Raw genomic sequence first — 20059 nt, forward strand, 5'->3', positions numbered from 1 at the left:
GTCCTGATTTTAGCAGGAGAGTACAGCTTGATAGCATGTACTCTCTGGTCTGTGCTCACTGAGCCATCACTCCGTCCTGTTCTGCTGCTCGAGCTGACGGCACGGATCTCGGTGGCTGCTCCGCACCTGACTTGGCCCAGGGTGTGGCACAGAAGTGCTTAGCAGCCCTGAGCTATCCTTTTCACTTTCTTTGGCCTGCACACTTTCTGGTTGATGCCCAGTGTCATGAATGCAGAGTTCTAGGAGGACCGTCGGGAAGCATGGCTTTGAATAATGACTCACTCCGGAGCTCCGGAAAGTGCTTTGCGTGTCATTTGGGTGGCAGATCGTTAACCGTTTACATCCCCTGAGACATGGGTGCTGAGCACTGGGCCGGCTTCCTAGGAGACAGCCATGGGCCCCTGTGCCAGCCTCACATCGAGGCTGCCACCTAAGCTCAGGCCGCAGCTGCGCAGCCTGTGGGTGCTGACCTGGGCCTGGGGTTCACTCGCCAGTAGCTAAAGCGGCTTCACACAAGAGCTAGGCTGTTCATTTATTTAATGACTTTGAATTTCTGCAGCTGCTCTCCCCGACCTCAGGGTACACATCTGCGGGGGATCCCGGCAGGCCTTCACTTTACTCTTCATGCACCAACTTTCCACCCGTCCCTGTCCCTTACTTAGATAGCCCTCAGGGCAGGTGGCACAGAGTCTGCTCCCCACGTCCCTCCCTGAAAGGTCGGGGAGGAGCCAACTCCGAAAGGCGTTTCTTCGGGGGACCACCTGCTCCTGCAGGAGGCTCGCCTGCTGCCCGCCTCTGCTGACGTCCGCTGTGTATACTGAAACTTTTTGTTCCCCGTGACCCAATTGCTCACACAGGAAGCCGATTACTCATTCACTATGTTTCCCTTTCACTGTGTGAGATGCAGCTCTAAAAATGGAATCTTAAACAAACGTGCTGAGTGATCTCGATTCAGTGAACGTGGCACGGCTGTGTACGTGACGCTGCGCTGGGTTCCGGGCTTTGCTCTCCGAACTCGCTCTCCAAGGAATGGGTATGGCCTTAAGTGCAGAGGGGCTTGCCAGCCCTGGGCCCTGGGTAGCCATCGCCCCTCCCAGGAGCAGCTGAGGTCCCTTCCAACCACAGGCACACTTTACTTTATTGCCCTGCACAAAGAATGTGTGCTTTTCTCCTTCCTCCCTTCCCTCCCTCCCTCCCTCCTTTCTTCCTTTCCTCTCTCCTTCCTTCCTTTCCTCCTTCCTTCCTTCCTTTCCTCCTTCCTTCCTTCCTTTCCTCCTTCCTTCCTTCCCTTCTTTCTTCCTTTCTTCCCTCCTTCCCTCCATCCTCTCCTCCTTCCCTCTCTCCCTCCCTGCCTCACTCCCTTCCTTACTCCCTCCCTCCTTCCCTCACAAGTGGAATGTTTGTAGCAGCCTGAGGAACTCTTCTGGTGCCATTCTTCCAATAACGTGTGCTCACTTAGTGTCTCGATCAGCATTTTTTAAGCAATAAAGTGTTTTTAAATTAAGATATGTACATTATTTACACACAATGCTATTACACAGTTAGTAGACTACAGTATAGTGCAAACAGAACTTTTGTATGCACTGGGACACCAGAGCATTGGCATGACCTGCTTCATTGTGGTGGTCCGGAACCGAGCCTGTAGTGTGGCTGAGGTGCGCTGTGCTAGGATCCTGGGATTCCTGAATGAGAGGATTTGCCTTTCTGTTTCCAAAGGTTTCAACCTTCAATGCAGAGACAAGACTAACACTTACGGAAGCAACTGGAAGAAGCCCATTTAAAATAAGACTGTTTGGTTAGTTGGTGGGTAGGACATGTGGCGGGGCGTGCCGCCTGTGGCCTGGGGAGGAGGTACCCGTGGGGTGTCCGGAGAGAGCGTCCACAGAGAGGTGGAACCTCGATTACTCCTTGGAGCATCCTTGGAGGATGGAGGAGATGGGAGAGGATGGCTGCTCCTAGTGGGCCTGGAAGTAGTGGGGAGAGTCTTGGATGCAGGCCAGGGATTTGGGACTCGGCTGTTGGGCAGGCAGCGGCAACCAGGACCTGCTCCGGGAATGCCAATGTGGTGGCATCTTCTTGGTGAAGGCATCCCAGATGCCCCCTCCTCGCGGGCGTTCATTTCTTCAACAGAGAGCACATGGAGAGCGCATCCCTAGGTGGTATTAGAATTCCCTTTAAAACCATCCGTGTCAAATGTGGCGAGTGCGTGTATGGCCCATCCATGTCTTGTAGCCTCTTGTACATTTGGTCCCCACCTTGGTGCATTATTCACCTGTCGGGGCCAGGGGCTCACAGCCCGGGGGGGCAACCAGTCATCCCCTCCTTCCTCGTGCATGGGGGTCGTGTCTGCACACTTCTGCTCTGTCTCCTCTCGCACACTTTGGCTTTGATCCTCCGGCTTGTATCTGCAGCTTACACATGGGACTCCCTGTGAGTGATCACAGTGGATTTCAGGCACCCCGAGGTCTCAGGCCTGCAGAGGCGTCCTCGGCAGTGGAGTTGCCTTCTTGAAGGTGCGGGAAGGTGGACCCTCCCCGGCCCTCTGCCTGAAAAACTTTTGCATCTTTAACTTGTCATTTTATATTCCACGTGCCTTCACGTGAAATATCAGTATTTTCATTATTGAAAGCTAGAAGCAAGAAAGAACTATTTTAGGAAATTGCACATTTTGTGAATTACCGCTGCGTTTTCCCATTGCCTTTATTCACAGGGGTTAGTACCACCGGCTGCGTTCAGGTTTCCCATCTCTCACGGCAGGTGTTGTGGAGGAGGAGGTCTCGAGGGAGGCTCCTTGGGAGAAATAGGGTCAGCCTGAGCCCTGGGCCCGAGCTGCGTCTGTGCCAGGACTCTGTTTGGGGGCCGCTGGGAGGGGCCTGGTTTGGAGCTGGCCTGGCAGCCCTGCTTCACCTACGAGTCGCTCGTGTTCCAGCCCCAAACCTTCTCGCAGCCAGCAGTGTGCCCCTTTGTGGTGTGGTTGTGAGGCTCGGTTCAGTAACCGCATGAGCACCTTGTAAGCTGGGAGTCACCAAAGGACAGTGACTCTCCTCCCTGAGAGGAGCATGCCCGGCCCTGGAATCGAGATTGGCCATGGGGCTGGATTCCTGGGCTCTGTCCTAGACGTTTCCTGGGAGCCATCTCACTGGGTGGTTGGAGCCACTTGAGAATGGGGCCACGTGTTGGTGAGCGCTTTGTTCTACTCCAGTGTGGCGTATGGAGAGACTCCCTCAAGGGAGTGGCTGGCTCCACTGAGCCCACCTGGACTGCAATGTCCACTCCCAGTCACGGTTAGGGTCCTTGCTGGGAAGGATCTTGGTGAGCTGCTGAGCTTATGAAAAGTCATCAGACGTCATCCTGTGGATGACTGACACCTGGAAACTGTCCCTACTGGCAACATGGGCGCTGCTTGAGGACTCTGTTTGTTTGTTTGTTTGTTTGTTTCAAGATGGAGTCTCACTCTGTCACCCAGGCTGGAGTACAGTGGCATGATCTCGGCTCACTGCAACCTCTGCCTCCCAGGTTCAGGCGGTTCTCCTGCCTCAGCCTCCCGAGTAGCTGGGATTACAGGCACGTGGCACCACACCCAGCTAATTTTTGTATTTCTAGTAGAGATGGAGTTTCACCATATTGGCCAGGCTGGTCTCGAACTCTTGACCTCAGGTGATCTACTGACCTCGGCCTCCCAGAGTGCTGGGATTATAGGTGTGAGCCACTGTGCCCAGCCTGACTTGGTTTATTTTTGTAGCCTTGGCCCAGGGCATGGCGCCCAGCCCACAGGGGCACCCGCTGTGTGCCGTTGAAGGGTGGAGTGTCGTGGAAGTCTGTAGATGTGTCATCTGTGAAGTCATGACAGCTTGGTGGAAGACCACGCTGCCATGACCATTTCCAAATGGTGTAGCTCAGTGGGCTTCATCACCTTGAAAGCATGTTCGTTTTCTCATAGGAAACGAAATTAAAAAAAATAATAATTGAAGGAGTCTCTGAGTTTTTCTAGGTCAGAAGTACAGTAAGAACAGCTCATATTATTTTGAGTAGAGGACTTTTTCTTTCTGGTGAATGTCAGTAGGGATTGAAGTACATGTGATTTGTTTTAAATGGAAAAGGGTTTGTCTTCTTTTAAACAGACATTTGAGTGAAAATTGAAAGGATTCTTTTGTTGAAAAATGTTTATTTTTCTAAATCTACATTTTGAACTTTACTGATATGGAGCCACTGAAAACTTGAGTTGGGATGTAGTTTCTGCTGCTTATGGGTGATAAAAAGCATTTCCTGAGTAAATGAATGGTTTAAAGAGCAAGGAGGGAAGGGCACCACCTTGACACTTTCAGGCTCTTTGCCTTGTCTCCCTTGCTGGTAATTCACGCTGCCTCATCTGTCCAGTGTCTGAGACGGGAAGAAAGAACAGAAATGGACATAGCACGTTTGATCACCGATGACTTGTTATGATACATTTTAGGTAAATTATTGGCTTAATGTTGAGACGCCTCCTCTGTGGAATGCGATATTGGCCTGGACATGAATGGAAACAGCAGAGGGGGGCATATGGTGGCTCGGGGCCGAGGGGTGGGAAGAGCCACAGAGCAAGCCTGCTCCCCTGTTAACAGGTGTTCTCTCTGCCATTCCAGCACTTGCGCCTCCTGCACCGCCGCCACCTCCCATCCAAGGATATGCCTTCAAGCCTCCACCTAGACCCGACTTTGGGACCTCCGGGAGAACAATCAAATTACAGGCCAATTTCTTCGAAATGGACATCCCCAAAATTGACATCTATCACTATGAATTGGATATCAAGCCAGAGAAGTGCCCAAGGAGAGTTAACAGGTATTACGTTTCATCCTTCATGACCTGTGTAAGTGGTCTGTGCAGACAGACATGGCATTTAAACTAATCAACTCTGAAATTCTCAGCAGACCCACCTGGCTTTTTTCCAGAACATTTCAGCTGCATTTATTTTTCAAAAACAGGTTTTCAGAGTCAAACCTATGGATTGGGGAAAAAAAAAAAATATATATATATATATATAAAATATAAATATATAAAAATATATAAAATATATAAAAATATATGAATATATAAAATATATAACTATATATAAATATATTTTAAAAATATATATAAATATGTAAAGTTTTTGTATTGAGACACAGTTTCAGGATAGTGAAATACACTCATTGTAAATGTACAACTCGAAGAATTTTGACAAATATACATACCGATCACCCTAGAAAGTTGCCTCATACCCTCTTCCAGTTACCGCAGCCCCTAAAGTCACAGTGTTCTGCTCTGTGTCACATAGATTAGTTTCTGGGTCTGTCTAGTGACACAGCCTCAATCCCAACTGCTTTTACTCAGCAGAATTTATGAGACCCACCTGCGCCATTGTGTGTATTCGTAGCTTATTTTTATTGCTAAAGAATACTCTATTGCCTATTTCATAGTCTGTTTTTCATCTTCCTTTTAAACACATGGGCAGTGTAGGCTGTGGCCATTGTGAATAAGGCTGCTGTGAACATTCTTGTTGAAGTTCTTTTTATGGAGGTCTTTTCATCTCTCTTAGATAAGTACCTAGGAGTAGAATTGCTGGGTCGAAGGGTAGGTGTGCGTTTAGCTGCATGTGAACCTGTCAAATAAATGGTGTTCCCATGTTCCCATCCGTTTTCCTCCCATCAGCTCCGCTGAGCGTTTCTGAGGCCACCCACCCCCACCAGCGCCCGGTGTGGTCAGGCGTTTTTTGTGTGTTTCGGTGGGTGGACAGTGGTTTCTCATTGTGGTTAATTTTCATTTCTCTGGTAACTGATGAGCTGAGCGTCTTTCCGTGTGTTTATATATTATTTTCATCGATTAAGTGATATATTATTTCCAGCAAAGTGTTGAAGTATTTTGCCTGTTTTTTTTTTTTTTTCACCGAGTTTGTCTTTTTGTTATTGATCCATGAGAGTTTTTAGTATATTCTAGATGCATGTTACATTTGTCAGGGTCCTCCAGAGCGACAGAACCAATAGGATAGAGATACAGTCATGTACCGCATGACAGCGTTTGGCCAGTGACAGACCACATATACCACAGTGGTCCCAAAAGATTGTAAGGGAGCTGAAAAATTCCTGTCACCTACTGACGTCATAGACCACATAACGTTGTAGAGCAGTGCATTACCCTTTCTGAGTTTAGATTTTTTTATTTTTTATTTTGAGATGGAGTCTTGCTCTGTCACCCAGGCTGGAGTCCAGTAGCATAATCTCGGCTCACTGCAGTCTCCATCTCCTGGATTCAAGCAATTCTCCTGCCTCATCCTCCCAGGTAGCTGGGATTAGAGGCACCTGCCACCACACCTGGCTAATTTTTTGTATTTTTAATAGAGATGGGATTTCACCATATTGGCCAGGTTACTCTCAAACTCCTGACCTCAAGTGATCTGCCTGCCTCAGCCTCCCGAAGTGCTGGGATTACAGGCATGAGCCACTGGGCCCAGCCTAGGTATATGTAGATGCACACATCCTTACCATGGTGTTGCAATTGCCTGCAGTGTTCAGTAGTCACATGCTGTACAGGTTTGCAGCCTAGGTGTGTGGTAAACTCTACCTCATGGGTGTATGTAAATATACTCTATGATGTTCACACCGCAATGAAATCGCCTGAGTGAATTTCTCAGGCCGTATCCCCATGGTTAAACCACACATGACTGTACATATATCTATAGATATGAGAGGGAATTTATTAGGGGAATTGGCTCACATGATTGCAGAGGCTAAGGTGTCCCACAGCAGGCCATTTATAACCTGGAGAGCCTAGAGTGTCAGTAGCGGGGCTCAGAAAGCCTTATAATCAGGGAAGCCAAAGACCTGGAACCCACAGGGCTGCTGCTATAAGTCCTGGAGCCCAAAGGCCAAGGGAGCCTGGAGTTCTGATGTCCAAGGCAGGAGGAAGACAGTGTCCCAGCCCCAGGAGGGAGAGAAGAAATCACTCTTTCTCTCCTTTTTTTTCTATCTGGGCCCCTAGCTGATTGGATGGCACTACCCACACTGGGGGCAGATCCCCACCCGGTCCCTGACTAACACGCCGTCTCCTCTGGAAGCAGCCACACAGGCATACCCAGGAGTCATGCTTTACCAGTTCTCTGGATTGTTCTTTAATCTAGACACATTGGCACCGAAAAACCACCATCATACGAGTCTATACTGGGAATATTTTCTCCTAGTCCAAAACTTGTCATCTCACCTTCCTAATGGTGTCTTTCTTTTAATGAGCAGAGCTTTTTAGTTTTGTTGAAGTCTAATTTATAAATTTTTAAAAACAGCCGTTACATAGTATATTCTCTCTAGGAAATTTTTGCCTACCTAGGGATCATAAAGATATTCTCCTGTTTTTATTTTAGAATTATAGTTTTTGCTTGCATATTTAGTCCGTGATCCATCTTGAATTAATTTTTATGTATGGTGTGAGATAGTGGTCTGTTGAAAATGCTTTTCTTTCACCCACTGATTTACCTTTTGACTTTTGAAAAAAATCATTTGATTGTACAGGTTGAGTATCCCTTATTCAAAATACTTACGACTAGAAGTGTTTCAAGTTTTCATTTATTTATTTATTTATTTATTTGGATTTTGGAATATTTCCATTATGCTTACCAGTTGAGAATTGCAGATCTGAAAACCTGACACCCAAAATGCTCCAGTGAGCATTTCCTTTGAGCGTCATGTTGGTGCTCATAAAGTTTCAGATTTTGGAGCATTTTGGATTTGGGGTTTTCAGATTGGGGTGCTCAACCTGAATATGTGTGTGGGTCTATTTCTGGATTATCTTTTGTGTTGTCTTTAGGCCAGGAACTCTTGGTCATTTTAACTATAGTTAAGTGGTAAGGCTTGAAATCCGATTAAGTAATTCCTCCAAATTTGTTGTTCTTCACAATTGTTTTAGCTATTCTGGATCTATTGTTTTTCCAAGTACATAGAATAATAAATATAAACAACTCATCAATTTATGCTAGAAAGCCCCTTTGAATTTTTTATTGTGGTCACTATGAATCTGAAGTGTGCTGTGTTTTTGGATGCTATTATAAATTGGTGTGTAAATTTTTCTTTTCCTGGAATGGTGGGGAGTGACTGCTGTTGAGTATGGTGTTGATTTTTGGGGTGGTAAAAATGTTCTAAGCCATGGCGATGGTTGCAAAACTGAATATGCTAAGAGAGAATGTCTGGGAACTTAGTTCTCATATCTGTAAAACTAAACAGTTGGAGTCACTCAACATGTCCAGAGTATGTTGAGAGTTCTATGAGGTTCTTTAAATATGCACTTACTAGAACATGTATTTCTGAACAAAAACTATGTGCACCACTGGGTTAAGCAGCTTTCTTTACTAAAGGTCTTCCTAGATCTTTTAGTATATGTCATTGCTGTGTGGCTCTCCCTCAGTGGGACTGCTGGTTTGTTTCTGCATTTCCCTGGGATAGAACCCTGTGTGAATCTGTGATTTAGGGGGTACTCTTAGAAGCAGAATGAGGGCATGAAGCAGTATACACATTTCCTTTTTCCTTTTTTTTCTTTTTTTTGAGACAGGGTCTCACTCTGTTGCCCAGGCTATAGTACAGTGGCATGATCTGGGCTCACTGCAACCTTCACCTCCTGCGTTCAAGCGATTCTCGTGCCTCAGCCACCCATCTGGAGTAGCTGGGATTGCAGGCATGCAGCACCACAACCGGCAAATTTTGTGTTTTTAATAGAGATTGGGTTTCACCATGTTGCTCAGGCTGGTCTCAAACTCCTGCCCTCTTGTGGTCTGTCTGCCTTGGCCTGCCGAAGTGCTGGGATTACAGGCGTGAGTCACTGTGCCCAGCTAATTTCTGTATTTTTAGTAGAGACAGGGTTTCACCATGTTGCCCAGGCTGGTCTCAAACTTGTGGCCTCAAGCTGTCTGCTCACCTTGGCCTCCCAAAGTGCTGGGATTACAGGTGTGAGCCACCACGCCTGACCCATATTTTCTGGGCTGTTGACTGGTGCAGTGGCAGGTGGGCCCTTAGGCCATCGACCACAGTATACAAGCAGCTTTCTTTTATGAAACTAGGCATGGCCAAGGCTTTGTCATCTGACACCAGAAAGAGGCTGAGGGTGATGAGAACGTGGTGTCTTTCCAGGACTGTGCTACTACACGCCGGTGGTTTCGCCTGCCAGGGTCGGGTCACGCAGTTGGTAAGCAGCAGATGCAGGGCAGGAGCTGCATGCACGGGGCCAAGGCCAGCCTATTAGGCTGTGAGCCAGGTTGAGAGTTGCTGCCTAGACCTAGGAACCTTTAGCCCCTATCTCAAAATTGTAACCAATCAAAACAGCATAGGAAAATGCCAGAAGTAAAATGTTTGTGCTCGCAAGACCTGTGTGGGAGCCCTGGCCTGCCTCGTAGGACCCTCCTCCCAGGACCCACGTTCCTGAGACCCCTGCTCAAGCATCAGCTGCAATGCCCTGGAGGTGCAGTGGTGGCTGAGGCAGACGTGGCTCCTGTCCCCAGTGGGGAGGTGGATGGTGCCTATGGTCAGTGCTGCTGGAGGGGAGCTCCGAGTGCAAAGGGAGACGAAGGTGGGGCCCTGAGCCCGTCATGAGTCTAGGCCCAGGGAGCTCCTCCGTCCTGCTGCCTGGCATCTCCTAGCCATTTCTTTCCACACTGCAGCCTCTGTGAGAGCAGGGATGGCGTCTTAGTTGTGAGTTCCCAAACCTTGTGCAGTGCCCCGGGTCGATGTTTAATGAGTCCAACACAGAGACTTTGTCCAAGGTCATGAGAAAGATGTTCTTGCACCTCAGTCACCTCGTGACGACGTTCTGACAGCTACCTAGTGAAGCAGCCTCAGTGCCCTCAGGCCCTGCAGTACAGTCCGCCCTTTCCCAGGGCTGCCGGGGTGGGGTTTGGTGCAAGCAAGACCCCTCCTCTCAGGAGCGTCCTGTACAGCTGTGGGCACCGAGGTGGCTGCACAACACAGCCAGTCTTGAGCCAGCCCCAAGAAAGCATGGGAGCAAGGCCCGCACAACCTAAGCCTTGCTGAAGTCATGTGGGCCTTGCCCGCCTGCTCTGTGCTGAGAAGCACGGGTGGGCTGCGAGGAGGAGATGGGCTCATCTCCCTTCCCCTGCCCCTCTTCCTCCTTGTTCGTCTTGAGCTCCGTCAAGTGGCCCCAGAAGAACTAGCAGACGCGATTGTCCTGTGCTGTGAAGCGGAGGGCCGGGCAGCATGGCTGCGTCACACTCAGCCTCGCACCTGGAGCTCTGTGGCTCTGGGCATGAGCCACTCACAGGAGTGCAGGTGGGCCCTGCCTCTTTAGAAGACAGTCTGGTGCGGGTGTTAAAGCAGAAACACTTCCGACACACCCGTTCTCCTTCTCAGTCTCTGTATCTCAAGGACATGTATAGGATGACTACTTTGAACAAAAAAGAACAACGAAAGACACCATCTGAATATCAGTAGGAAGCGACGGGTTAGAGGAGTGCACTGGGGAATGCAGTGTGGCGCTTGGCAGCAGGGGAGTGGGGCTCCCAGGTTGACCTCCAAGCCCAGAAACACAGGCAACTAAGTAGCAAGTGGTTAAGTGGTAAACACTAAAGGCACATGATTACTGGTCTGTAGTTCTAGACTTGGTGGCCACATTGTATACAGTTAGGAGGAAAGATCTCAAAGACACAGAGTAGGAAAATGGGAGCCTCAAAAGTGTGGGTTTGATACCGTGTGTATAAAAATAATAAAGCACTGTATTTGTAGATAGCTATGTGTTTATGTGAAAGCATAGGTTTGAAAAGGATAAGGTTACTTCTTAGAATGGAGATTGAAATGAGTGGGTAGTGGAAACAGACTTTTAGCTTTTTGGGTTTTTTTTTTTTTCTTTTTCAAACAGGGTCTCCCTCTGTTACCCAGGCTGGAGTGCAGTGATGCAATCATGGCTCACTGCAACCTCGACCTCCTGGGGTCAAGTGATCCTCCCACCTCAGCCTCCCAAGTAGCTGGGACCACAGGTGTGCACCACCACACTCCACTAATTTTTAAATATTTTGTAGAGATAGGGTCTCTCCATGTTGCCCAGGCTGGGACTTTTAGCTTTATTGTTATGTGAAACTTTCGATGAGAATGTATTAAGGCAAAAACTGTGTAATTAGAAATTAATGAAAGGATGACATTTGTAAAAGAGGGAACCTGTCAGAGTTATGACAAAAGGGCAAACAGGCAAACAGGGCAGGCCTGATTCCCTGCATTAGCAAGCACGCTCTGGCTTCTGCGAGGCGGCCCTGGCCCTGTGTGGGGTGCTGCTTGGCACTGTCCTCGTCCTGGGTGGTGACTGAGGAGGGAGTTGTCCCCGCTTCGGACTTGGCAGAACGAGCACTAACAGCTTGGCACTGGTTCTCCTTTTCCTTCGTTTCAACATGGGTCATGCTCTAAGAGGCTGGGGGCCCACCAGTGGACGGAATGCATGCAAATGGGCTCCTGGGCTGTCATCTTTGTTGGGAAGTCAAGAGCAAGCCTGAGACCTGGTTGGCCAGCAGAGCCGGCTCTCCAGAAGCAGGGACACTCGCTCAAGTGCTTGCACTGGATTGAAACGAAGAACCAGATTTGGGGATTCCGAGAGCAGCGTCCCCAGGTGGCTCCATGGGCTGGCTGGGAGTTAGTGCCTCACAGGTACAGTTTCACTTTGGGGAAACGAAAAACATCTGTGGACGGAGGGTGGTGATTGTTGCACGACAGCATGGATACACTTAGTGCCACTGAACTGAACCCTCAGTTGAAATGGTCAATTTTATGTTATCTGTATTTTATCACAGTTTTACAAAGAAAGAAAATTCACTGCCAAGTATGTGGTCATCTGTGTTTGAGGAGGGAAGGGACCGCCTGTGTTAGAGTTAGGCAGCAAGGTGCCATCCTGCTGCCACAGCCACGCGGTCCACGATCGGCCCCTCCTCACCCTCAGCAGTGGGCCCCGAGGCACGGGGGCTGCGGCGGGTAGCCAGGGATGCTCGCTCTGGGCGGTGGATGCCTGAGTGGTGGCCAGGATTGTCTGCTGGCCGACTCCACGGGTGTGTATTGCAGCCCCTCGGGGCACTGCCTCGCTGGCACGACCGAACAGCCTCCTTCTCTTGAGAGATCTGCCCAGCCCAAACCGCACACCGTGCTGGGTGTACAGGACGAGCTGGACCTGACCCTGCCTCCAGGGACCCACAGGACGGTCAGTGAGCGGAGTCATCATGCCGAGTGCTGGATGGGGCTCACGACAGTGAGTATTCATCCGGAGGAGTCTCCAGTAGCGGGGCTCGGTTGTATTTCCTTGAATCCTGTGTGTGTGGCTGCCTGCCGTAAGTCACTGAGAAGTGCGTCCTGCTCTCTCTCCTGCCACCCCCATCCCCTGGGCCTGTTTCTGGGCTCTGGGCTCTGTCCCGAGCTCTCTGCCTGCCTCAGTGCCACTGCTTCCCTCCAGGTGCTCCTCCTCAAGAATACCTGCCAGCCTTTGTCCTTTAGATTTCCACTTCTATTTTAGGATGAGTTTATTAAATCCTATCAAACAAAAATACATCCCACTCTGGATTTTTACTGAAATTAAAAGGATGGATTTGTTTGACGAAAATATTCTGATCCATAAACATGGTATATCTCTTTACTGAATTTTTTTTTTTTTTTTAAGTCAGAGTGTTTCTGACTCTCAGAGAAAAAATTTCTGGGCCAGGCAAGGTGGCTCACGCCTGTAATCCCAGCACTTTAGGAGGCTGAGGCGGGCAAGGTGGCTCACGCCTGTAATCCCAGCACTTTAGGAGGCTGAGGCGGGCAAGGTGGCTCACGCCTGTAATCCCAGCACTTTAGGAGGCTGAGGCGGGCAAGGTGGCTCACGCCTGTATTCCCAGCACTTTAGGAGGCTGAGGCGGGCAAGGTGGCTCATGCCTGTAATCCTAGCACTTTAGGAGGCTGAGGCGGGCAAGGTGGCTCATGTAATCCCAGCACTTTAGGAGGCTGAGGTGGGTGGATCACGAGGTCAGGAAATCAAGAGCATCCTGGCCAACATGGTGAAACCTCATCTCTATTAAAAATACAAAAACTAGCTGGGCATGGTGGCACGCTCCTGTAGTCCCAGCTACTGGGGAGGCCGAGGCAGGAGAATCGCTTGAACCCAGGAGGTGGAGGTTGCAGTGAGCCGGGATTATGCCAGAGCACTCCAGCCTGGCTTATGAGCGAGACTCCGTCTCAAACAAACAAACAAAAAACTTTGTGAATACAGGTTGGGACTCGGAACCGCCATGCCTGCCTCCATCCTCCCTGTGCGTGTAGCTCTGGGAGGACCCGCACCTCAGCTGCACCCCTGCTATGGGGAGGACCACACTACTTTTGGCTGCCGCTCTCCAATTGTGGGGCAGACAGGTGGGGGTCAGGGCAGAGGTCTTTTCTTTTTTTTTTTTTTTTTTTTTTTTTTTGAGACGGAGTCTGTCTCTGTCGCCCGGGCTGGAGTGCAGTGGCCGGATCTCAGCTCACTGCAAGCTCCGCCCCCTGGGTTTACGCCATTCTCCTGCCTCAGCCTCCCGAGTAGCTGGGACTACAGGCTCCCGCCGCCTCGCCCGGCTAGTTTTTTGTATTTTTTAGTAGAGACGGGGTTTCACCGTGTTCGCCAGGATGGTCTCGATCTCCTGACCTCGTGATCCGCCCGTCTCGGCCTCCCAAAGTGCTAGGATTACAGGCTTGAGCCACCGCGCCCGGCCAGGTCTTTTCTTTTAGAAACTAGAAGGAGAAGGGAGGCCAAGGTGCAGGGTGGCCACCGATTCTGAAGTATGTAATCAATGATGTATTGCCATTATGTTACATTCTACAATTAAATAACTGTTTCCAAACACAGCGGTTGCGTATCACCAAGTCACTCAGGAATTCCTCTGCTGTGATACGCAACTTAGAGTGGCCACGAGATTGTCTCATAGGGAAAAAAGGAGGGGGGAACTGCCAGTGTACTGCCAGGGACCAAATCTTTGTGGAGAACCTGGATTTCATAGAGGGGAGAGAACGGGGAAGCCGAGGGACCCATCCCTGCAGGAGGCGGTGCTTGCAGGCATCATCACTGAGATGTTTGTTGGATGGCTGACTCCGCCACTCCTTTTCCGCCACCTCTTTCACTGAGAACACAGGAGTGAAGAAAGGTGCACTGGAGGGCAACATGCATCTTTATCCAAGGAGGGGCATAGGCAGCACTCACCCTGTGCGTGGCCCGCAGCCCAGACCGGGAGGCAGCGCTCTGGCTTTCTGAAGCTCCCTTTTGCTCTGTAGCCTCTTCTGAATTTTCAGCAAATACAGTCCTAATGTCCAGCAGTAATGACAGTTTTTTTCTTCCTTACAATCCCTTTCTTGCCCTACGGTGGTAACTGTGACCTGTAGCGCAGCATTGAACAAAAGTGGTGATTTGGGCGTCTTCGTTACGTTGCGAGCCTCAGGGAAAGTTGGTTTGCTGTAGACTTTGAGAAGGTTTCTGTGCAGATTTCCTACCAGATTAAGACTTCCTTCTATCCCTACTTCTCTAATTTTTTTTTTTTTTAAATCATAAGTACCAGGCATGATGGCTCATACCTGTAATCCCAGCACTTAGAGAGGCCAAGGTGAGAGGATTGCCTGAGCCCAGCCTAGGCAGCATGGCAAAGTTTCATCTCTACACAAAGTTAGAAATTAGCCATTGTGGTGGCATGTGCCTATAGTCACAGCTACTTAGGAGGCTGGTTGGGAGGGTCCCTTGAGCCCAGGAGTTCAAGTTCGCAGCGAACTGTGATTGCACCACTGCACTCCAGCCTGGACAACAGAGTAAGATTCTATTTCAAAAAAAAAAAAAAAATGAGTAGATGTTGAATTTTATTAAATGCTTTTCTTGTACAACTTTGAAATTGTCATAATTTTTCTTTTTGTTTTTGTTGTTTCGTTTTTGAGAAGGAGTCTCGCTCTGTCACCCAGGCAGGAGTGCGGTGGTGCAGTCTCAGCTTACTGCAACCTCTGCCTCCTGTGTTCAAACAATTCTCATGCCTCAGCCTCCCAAGTAGCTGGGACTACAGGCATGTGCCACCATGCCCAGCTAATTTTTTTTTTTTTTTTTTTTGAGATGGAGTCTCACTCTGTTGCCCAGGCTGGAGTGCAGTGGCATGATCTCAGCTCACTGCAACCTCCGCCTCCTGGGTTCCAGCCATTTTCCTACCTCAGCCTCCCAAGTAGCTGGGATTATAGGCACCTGCCACCATGCCTGGCTAATTTTTGTATTTTTAGTAGAGACAGAGTTCCACCATGTTGGCCAGGCTGGTCTCAAACTCCTGACCTCAGGTGATCCACCCTCCTCAGCCTCCCAAAGTGCTGGGATTATAGGCGTGAGCCACCGTGCCTGGCGAGCTAATTTTTTTTATGGTTTTAGTAGAGACAGGGTTTCACCATGCTGGCCAGGCTGGTCTTAAACTCCTGACCCCAAGTAATCCACCCACCTTGGCCTCCCAAAGTGCTGGGATTATAGGCGTGAGCCACTCCGCCTGGCTATGATTGTCATAATTTTTCTCTAATATGTTACATTGATTTTTACAGATACCAACTTTTATCAAGATATAATTCACGTACAACAAAATGTACCTGTTTTAAGTATAGGCACACCTCATTTTATTGTGCTTTGCTATGTACGTATGTATGTATGTATGTATGTATGGAGTCTCACTCTGTCGCCCGAGCTGGAGTGGAATGGCATGATCTCGGCTCACTGCAACCTCCGCCTCCCGGGTTCCAGCGATTCTCCCGCCTCAGCCTCCCAAGTAGCTGGGACTACAGGCACCCGCCACCATGCCTGGCTAAGTTTTTGTATTTTTGGTAGAGTTGGGGTTTCACTATGTTGGCCAGGTTGGTCTCGAACTTCTGACTTCATGATCCGCCCGCCTCAGCCTCCCAAAATGCTGGAATTACAGGCATGAGCCACCACTCCAGCCTGTGCTTTGCTTTATTGCCCTTTGCAGGTACTGTTTGTTGTCGTTGTTTAACAAATTGAAGGTTCATGGCAGCCCTGTGCCAAGCAAGTCTTATCAGTGCCCTTCATGTCTGTGTCAGCATTTTTAGCAATAAAGTATTTTTTAATCAAAGAATGTACTTTTCTTTTTAGACACGATGCTATTGCACATTGAATAGATGGCAGTACAGTGGAAACAGAACTTTTCTGTGCACTGGGAAACCAACATCTTTGTGTGACTGGCTTTTTTGTGACATTTCCTTTATTGTGCTGGTCTGGAACCGAACCCACAGTATCTCCTAGACATATCTTTATATAGGCCTATGATCTTTAAAAAGTGTATACACTCCCGTAAGAACCGCCACAATCAATAGGACATGCTAACAACCCCAAAGTGCCTGCCCCGTTGCAGTTAAGCTTGTCGTCCCCTGCCCCAAGGCAAACACAGACCTGCTTTCTGTCAGTATAGATTGTTTTTGCCTGTCAGAGAGTTTCCTATACATGGAATCATTATCATGGTATACCTGTTCCTCCTGGTGGCTGGCTCTGTTCCCCAAATGTGTTTCTAAGACACCCGTCATGTTGCATGCAGTGGTGACTCAAGTACTGCATTGTGTGGGTCTGTCCACTCACCAGCTGATGGACATTGATTTGAATTCTTTTAGGTTTGGAGCTGGTGTACACATTTGTATGCAAATGTTTGCATGGATGTGTTTTTTCATTTTTCTTGTGTCAGATGTTGCTGGACAGGGTGGTAAATAGACATGGACCTTTGTAAGAAACTGCCACACTTTTTCCCCAAAGTAGTCGCATCAGCCTCGTAGAAAAGAGCTTTTCCCTCCGCCTTCACCAGCTCTTGGTATTGATACCCGTTCCGATTTTAGCCTCTCTACTGGATGTCTGCAGCTTCATTTCCACTTCCCTAAAGCCTAGTGATGAACACCCTTGAATGTGCTTATCCGCCATTTGTGTATCCTCTTCTGCCACATGTCTGGTCAAATCTTTTGCTCATTTAAGTTGGATTATCTGTCTTACTGAGTTGTAAGAATTTTCCTAAATACATTATGCTTACAAGTTCTTTGTTAGTTGTGTGTCTGTGTGACTATGGAATATTTCCTCCTAGTTGATTGCTCTTTTTGTTTTTGTTTGTTTTTGAGATGGAGTCTCACTCTGTCATGCCCAGGCTGGAGTGCAGCAGCATAATATTGGCTCACTGCAACCTCCGCCTCCTGGGTTCAAACGATTCTCCCGCCTCAGTCTCCCAAGTAACTGGGATTACAGGCACCTATCACTACACCTGGCTAACTTTTTGTATTTTTAGTAGAGATGGGGTTTCACCATATTGGCCAGGCTGGTCTCAAACTCCTGACCTGAAGTGATCCACCTGCCTCCCAAAGTGCTGAGATTATAGGCGTGAGCCACCGCGCCTGGCCTTGTCTTTTCATTTTTATAATGGTGTCTCTCTCTCTCTCTCTCTTTTTTTTTTAAGAGATGGGTAAAAGTTTTTAATTTTAATGAAGCCTAGTTTATGAATTTTTTTCTTTAAGAACACATTTCTTAGAAATTGTTGTCTATCCCAAGGTTTAGGAACATTTTTCTCTTATGCTTTCTTGGATATTTTTCAGTTATAGCTTTTAGGTTTATAACCTGTTTCATGTTAATGAATTTTATAATGTTAAATTCAACCTTTTGTTTCTGGTATCAACTGAACTTTGACACGATGATGTATTTTTGAACATGTTGCTAGATTCAGCTTGTTCCTGCCTCTGTTTATAAGTGATTGGCCCGTGATTTCTTAGTACTCTTCCTGTCTAGTTTCAACCTAAAGGTTTTGCTAACCTCATAAAATGAGTCAGGGTGTGTGCCGTCTTACTGTGTTCAGGTCAAGTTTGAATTAGGCCAGAATGATTTGTTCTTTGAACGTGAGTAGAACCCACCTTCCCTCCAATGGAGCCATCTGCACCTCAAGTTGACTGTGCTACCCTGGCCAGGGAGATGAGGTCCTCCGAAGGTTGCGGACCCTTTGTAATGGTTTGGAGAGAGCGCGGAGGAATGAGCTGTCCCCTCGCAAGAGCTGCAGGGCACACCTTGTCTTGGGCAGCCCAGAGCAGGTCAGGGAGGTGCCAGGTGAGATTGTGCCCTGGCTGCCTGGTGGGCATGGCAGGGATGGATGCCGGGGCCATGCTGATGGCCCTCGGGGCTATACCCTGCCCAGGCTGGATCTCCCAGCACTGTCAGAGGCGGGTGCAGCTTGGTGGAGCCCTCAAAGATGTCACTGAGAGGCTCTGGGCATCTGCCACGGGCACTCCCCAGACCGCAGGTGTTGAGGGCAGGTTAGCTGGATCCTTGAGACCCTCTTCCTGGGAATGTTGGAGGTGGACCCAGCAAAGCCATTCTGAATAAGGAAAGCCCTCCGGGCCAGCTTGCCTCGTCTTTTGGGAAAGGAATGGAAGGAGTTGGCGGATTCTTGCTTCCTGAGAGAGGACCGAGACTCTGCCCAGGAGAAAGACCATTCTAGCCGCGCTGTGTTCCTGCCTCCCTGTGGAGGTTTCTCAGCGACTCCCCCGCCCCCACCTTCGTCTCTCCCTCTTTACCACATCCCCTGAGCTGGCATTTCCTGGTAAAAAAACCCGAGATGTTGAGCACCCCGTGGGCCTCTGCGCTTCCCTCACTTGGGCCTCTGTGGGCAGGCAGGGACCCCAGGTCTTCATATTTGCACTTCATCAGGCATGGTGTGAGAGGGTAGGCATTTAGTGAGCTGAGTTAAAATACCTCAGAACCCCTCTGAGCTGGGCACAGTGACGCATGCCTGTACTCCCAGCACTTTGGGAGGCAAAGGTGGGAGGATTGCCTGAGCCCAGGAGTTCGAGACCAGCCTGAGCAACATAAGGGAGGCCCCATCTCTACAAAAAAATTTAAACATTAGCTGGGCATAGTGGCCTGTTGCCTGTAGTTCCGGCTACTTGGGAGGCTGGGATGGGAGGATTGCTTCTGCCCGGGAAGTCAAGGCTGCAGTGAGCAGTAATCGTGCCACTGTACTCTAGTAAGATAGAGTGAGACCCTGTCTCTAATAAAATAAAATAAAACAACCACCTGAAATGCCAGGAGAATGCTATGCCCAGCTGGCACCTCTTTGGAGCAGAGCTCAGGCCAGCAGGAGGTTTGCAGAGTGTGTTTCTGGAGGCCTGTCTGTCACGGTGGGGAAGTAGGGGTTGGGGGGTGGAGGGTGGGGGTCATGGAGCACTGCAGAGCAGCTTCCTTGCATCTAGCAGCCTTCTGCCACTGGAATGCCTGAGCCCCCAACACCAAAAACTCAGCCCCTCCCAGCAGCAAGCATCTGTTTCATACCATGGCTCTGCAAGTGGGCTGAAGTTTGGCTGGGCCCCTGGGTCAGGCTGGACTGGAGGGGCAGCAGCACCCAGGACTCGTTCTTCTGGCAATCAGAGGAGCACAGAAGGCCAAGCCAGTCTCACAATCCCCTTGACTGGGGTCACACAGCAAATCCTAGTGGCCACAGTGAGGCCGGCAGACAAGCCGAGCCACACCTGCCAGTCTGTGCGCATAGTAGGGAGCCATGCGGGGGCATGGCGCCTGACCCTACCTCCGTGGAACACAAATGTCACAAGCTCTGTTCTTCTTCTCGTCAGTGCCTCCAGGGAGCTCCGGGGATTCTGGAAGTGTCTGCCATCTGCTGTATGGGGCATGGAAAGTGCCCAGCGCATACCAGGTTCTCCCGTGTTTCACTCAGTGCATGAGCACAAACCCACTCATGGGTCTGGTTTGCTTCTGTATAGAAGTTGGAAGTCCTGTTGCCCAAAGGAGCCACAGGTCTTACAAAATTGCTTTAAAAGTAGCATCAGAGGGCCGGGCGCGGTGGCTCACGCCTGTAATCCAAGCACTTTGGGAGGCCGAGGCAGATGGATCACTTGAGGTCGGGAGTTTGAGACCAGCCTGGCCAACATGATGAAACCTCGTCTCTACTAAAAAAAAAATACAAAAAATTAGCCGGGCATAGTGGCGGGCACCTGTAATCACAGCTACTCGGGAGGCTGAGGCAGGAGAATCACTTGAACCCAGGAGGTGGAGGTTGCAGTGAGCTGAGATCGTGACA

The 20059-nt window shown here is 49.2% G+C and overlaps 1 protein-coding gene and 1 long non-coding RNA gene across 5 annotated transcripts in view; both read left to right on the plus strand.

Moving 5' to 3' along the window:
* The window catches only part of AGO2 (argonaute RISC catalytic component 2), a 119847-nt gene that overhangs the window by 46943 nt on the left and 52845 nt on the right, over positions 1–20059 (plus strand). For 3 of the 4 annotated variants that reach the window (XM_050800235.1, XM_050800236.1, XM_050800238.1), the window contains exon 2: positions 4623–4818. In XM_050800235.1, the coding sequence (XP_050656192.1) occupies positions 4623–4818 (196 nt within the window). Of the gene's footprint in view, positions 1–4254; positions 4454–4622; positions 4819–20059 lie in introns of those variants that run through there. The other variant, XM_050800237.1, reaches the window with a different exon arrangement.
* Positions 12030–19142, plus strand: LOC126960573 (uncharacterized). The gene is made up of 3 exons (XR_007728061.1): positions 12030–12732; positions 12929–13382; positions 13702–19142. It is a non-coding gene; the product is annotated as an uncharacterized LOC126960573 (long non-coding RNA).

This window comes from Macaca thibetana, chromosome 8, assembly GCF_024542745.1.
Source record: "Macaca thibetana thibetana isolate TM-01 chromosome 8, ASM2454274v1, whole genome shotgun sequence".
Taxonomy (NCBI): domain Eukaryota; kingdom Metazoa; phylum Chordata; class Mammalia; order Primates; family Cercopithecidae; genus Macaca; species Macaca thibetana.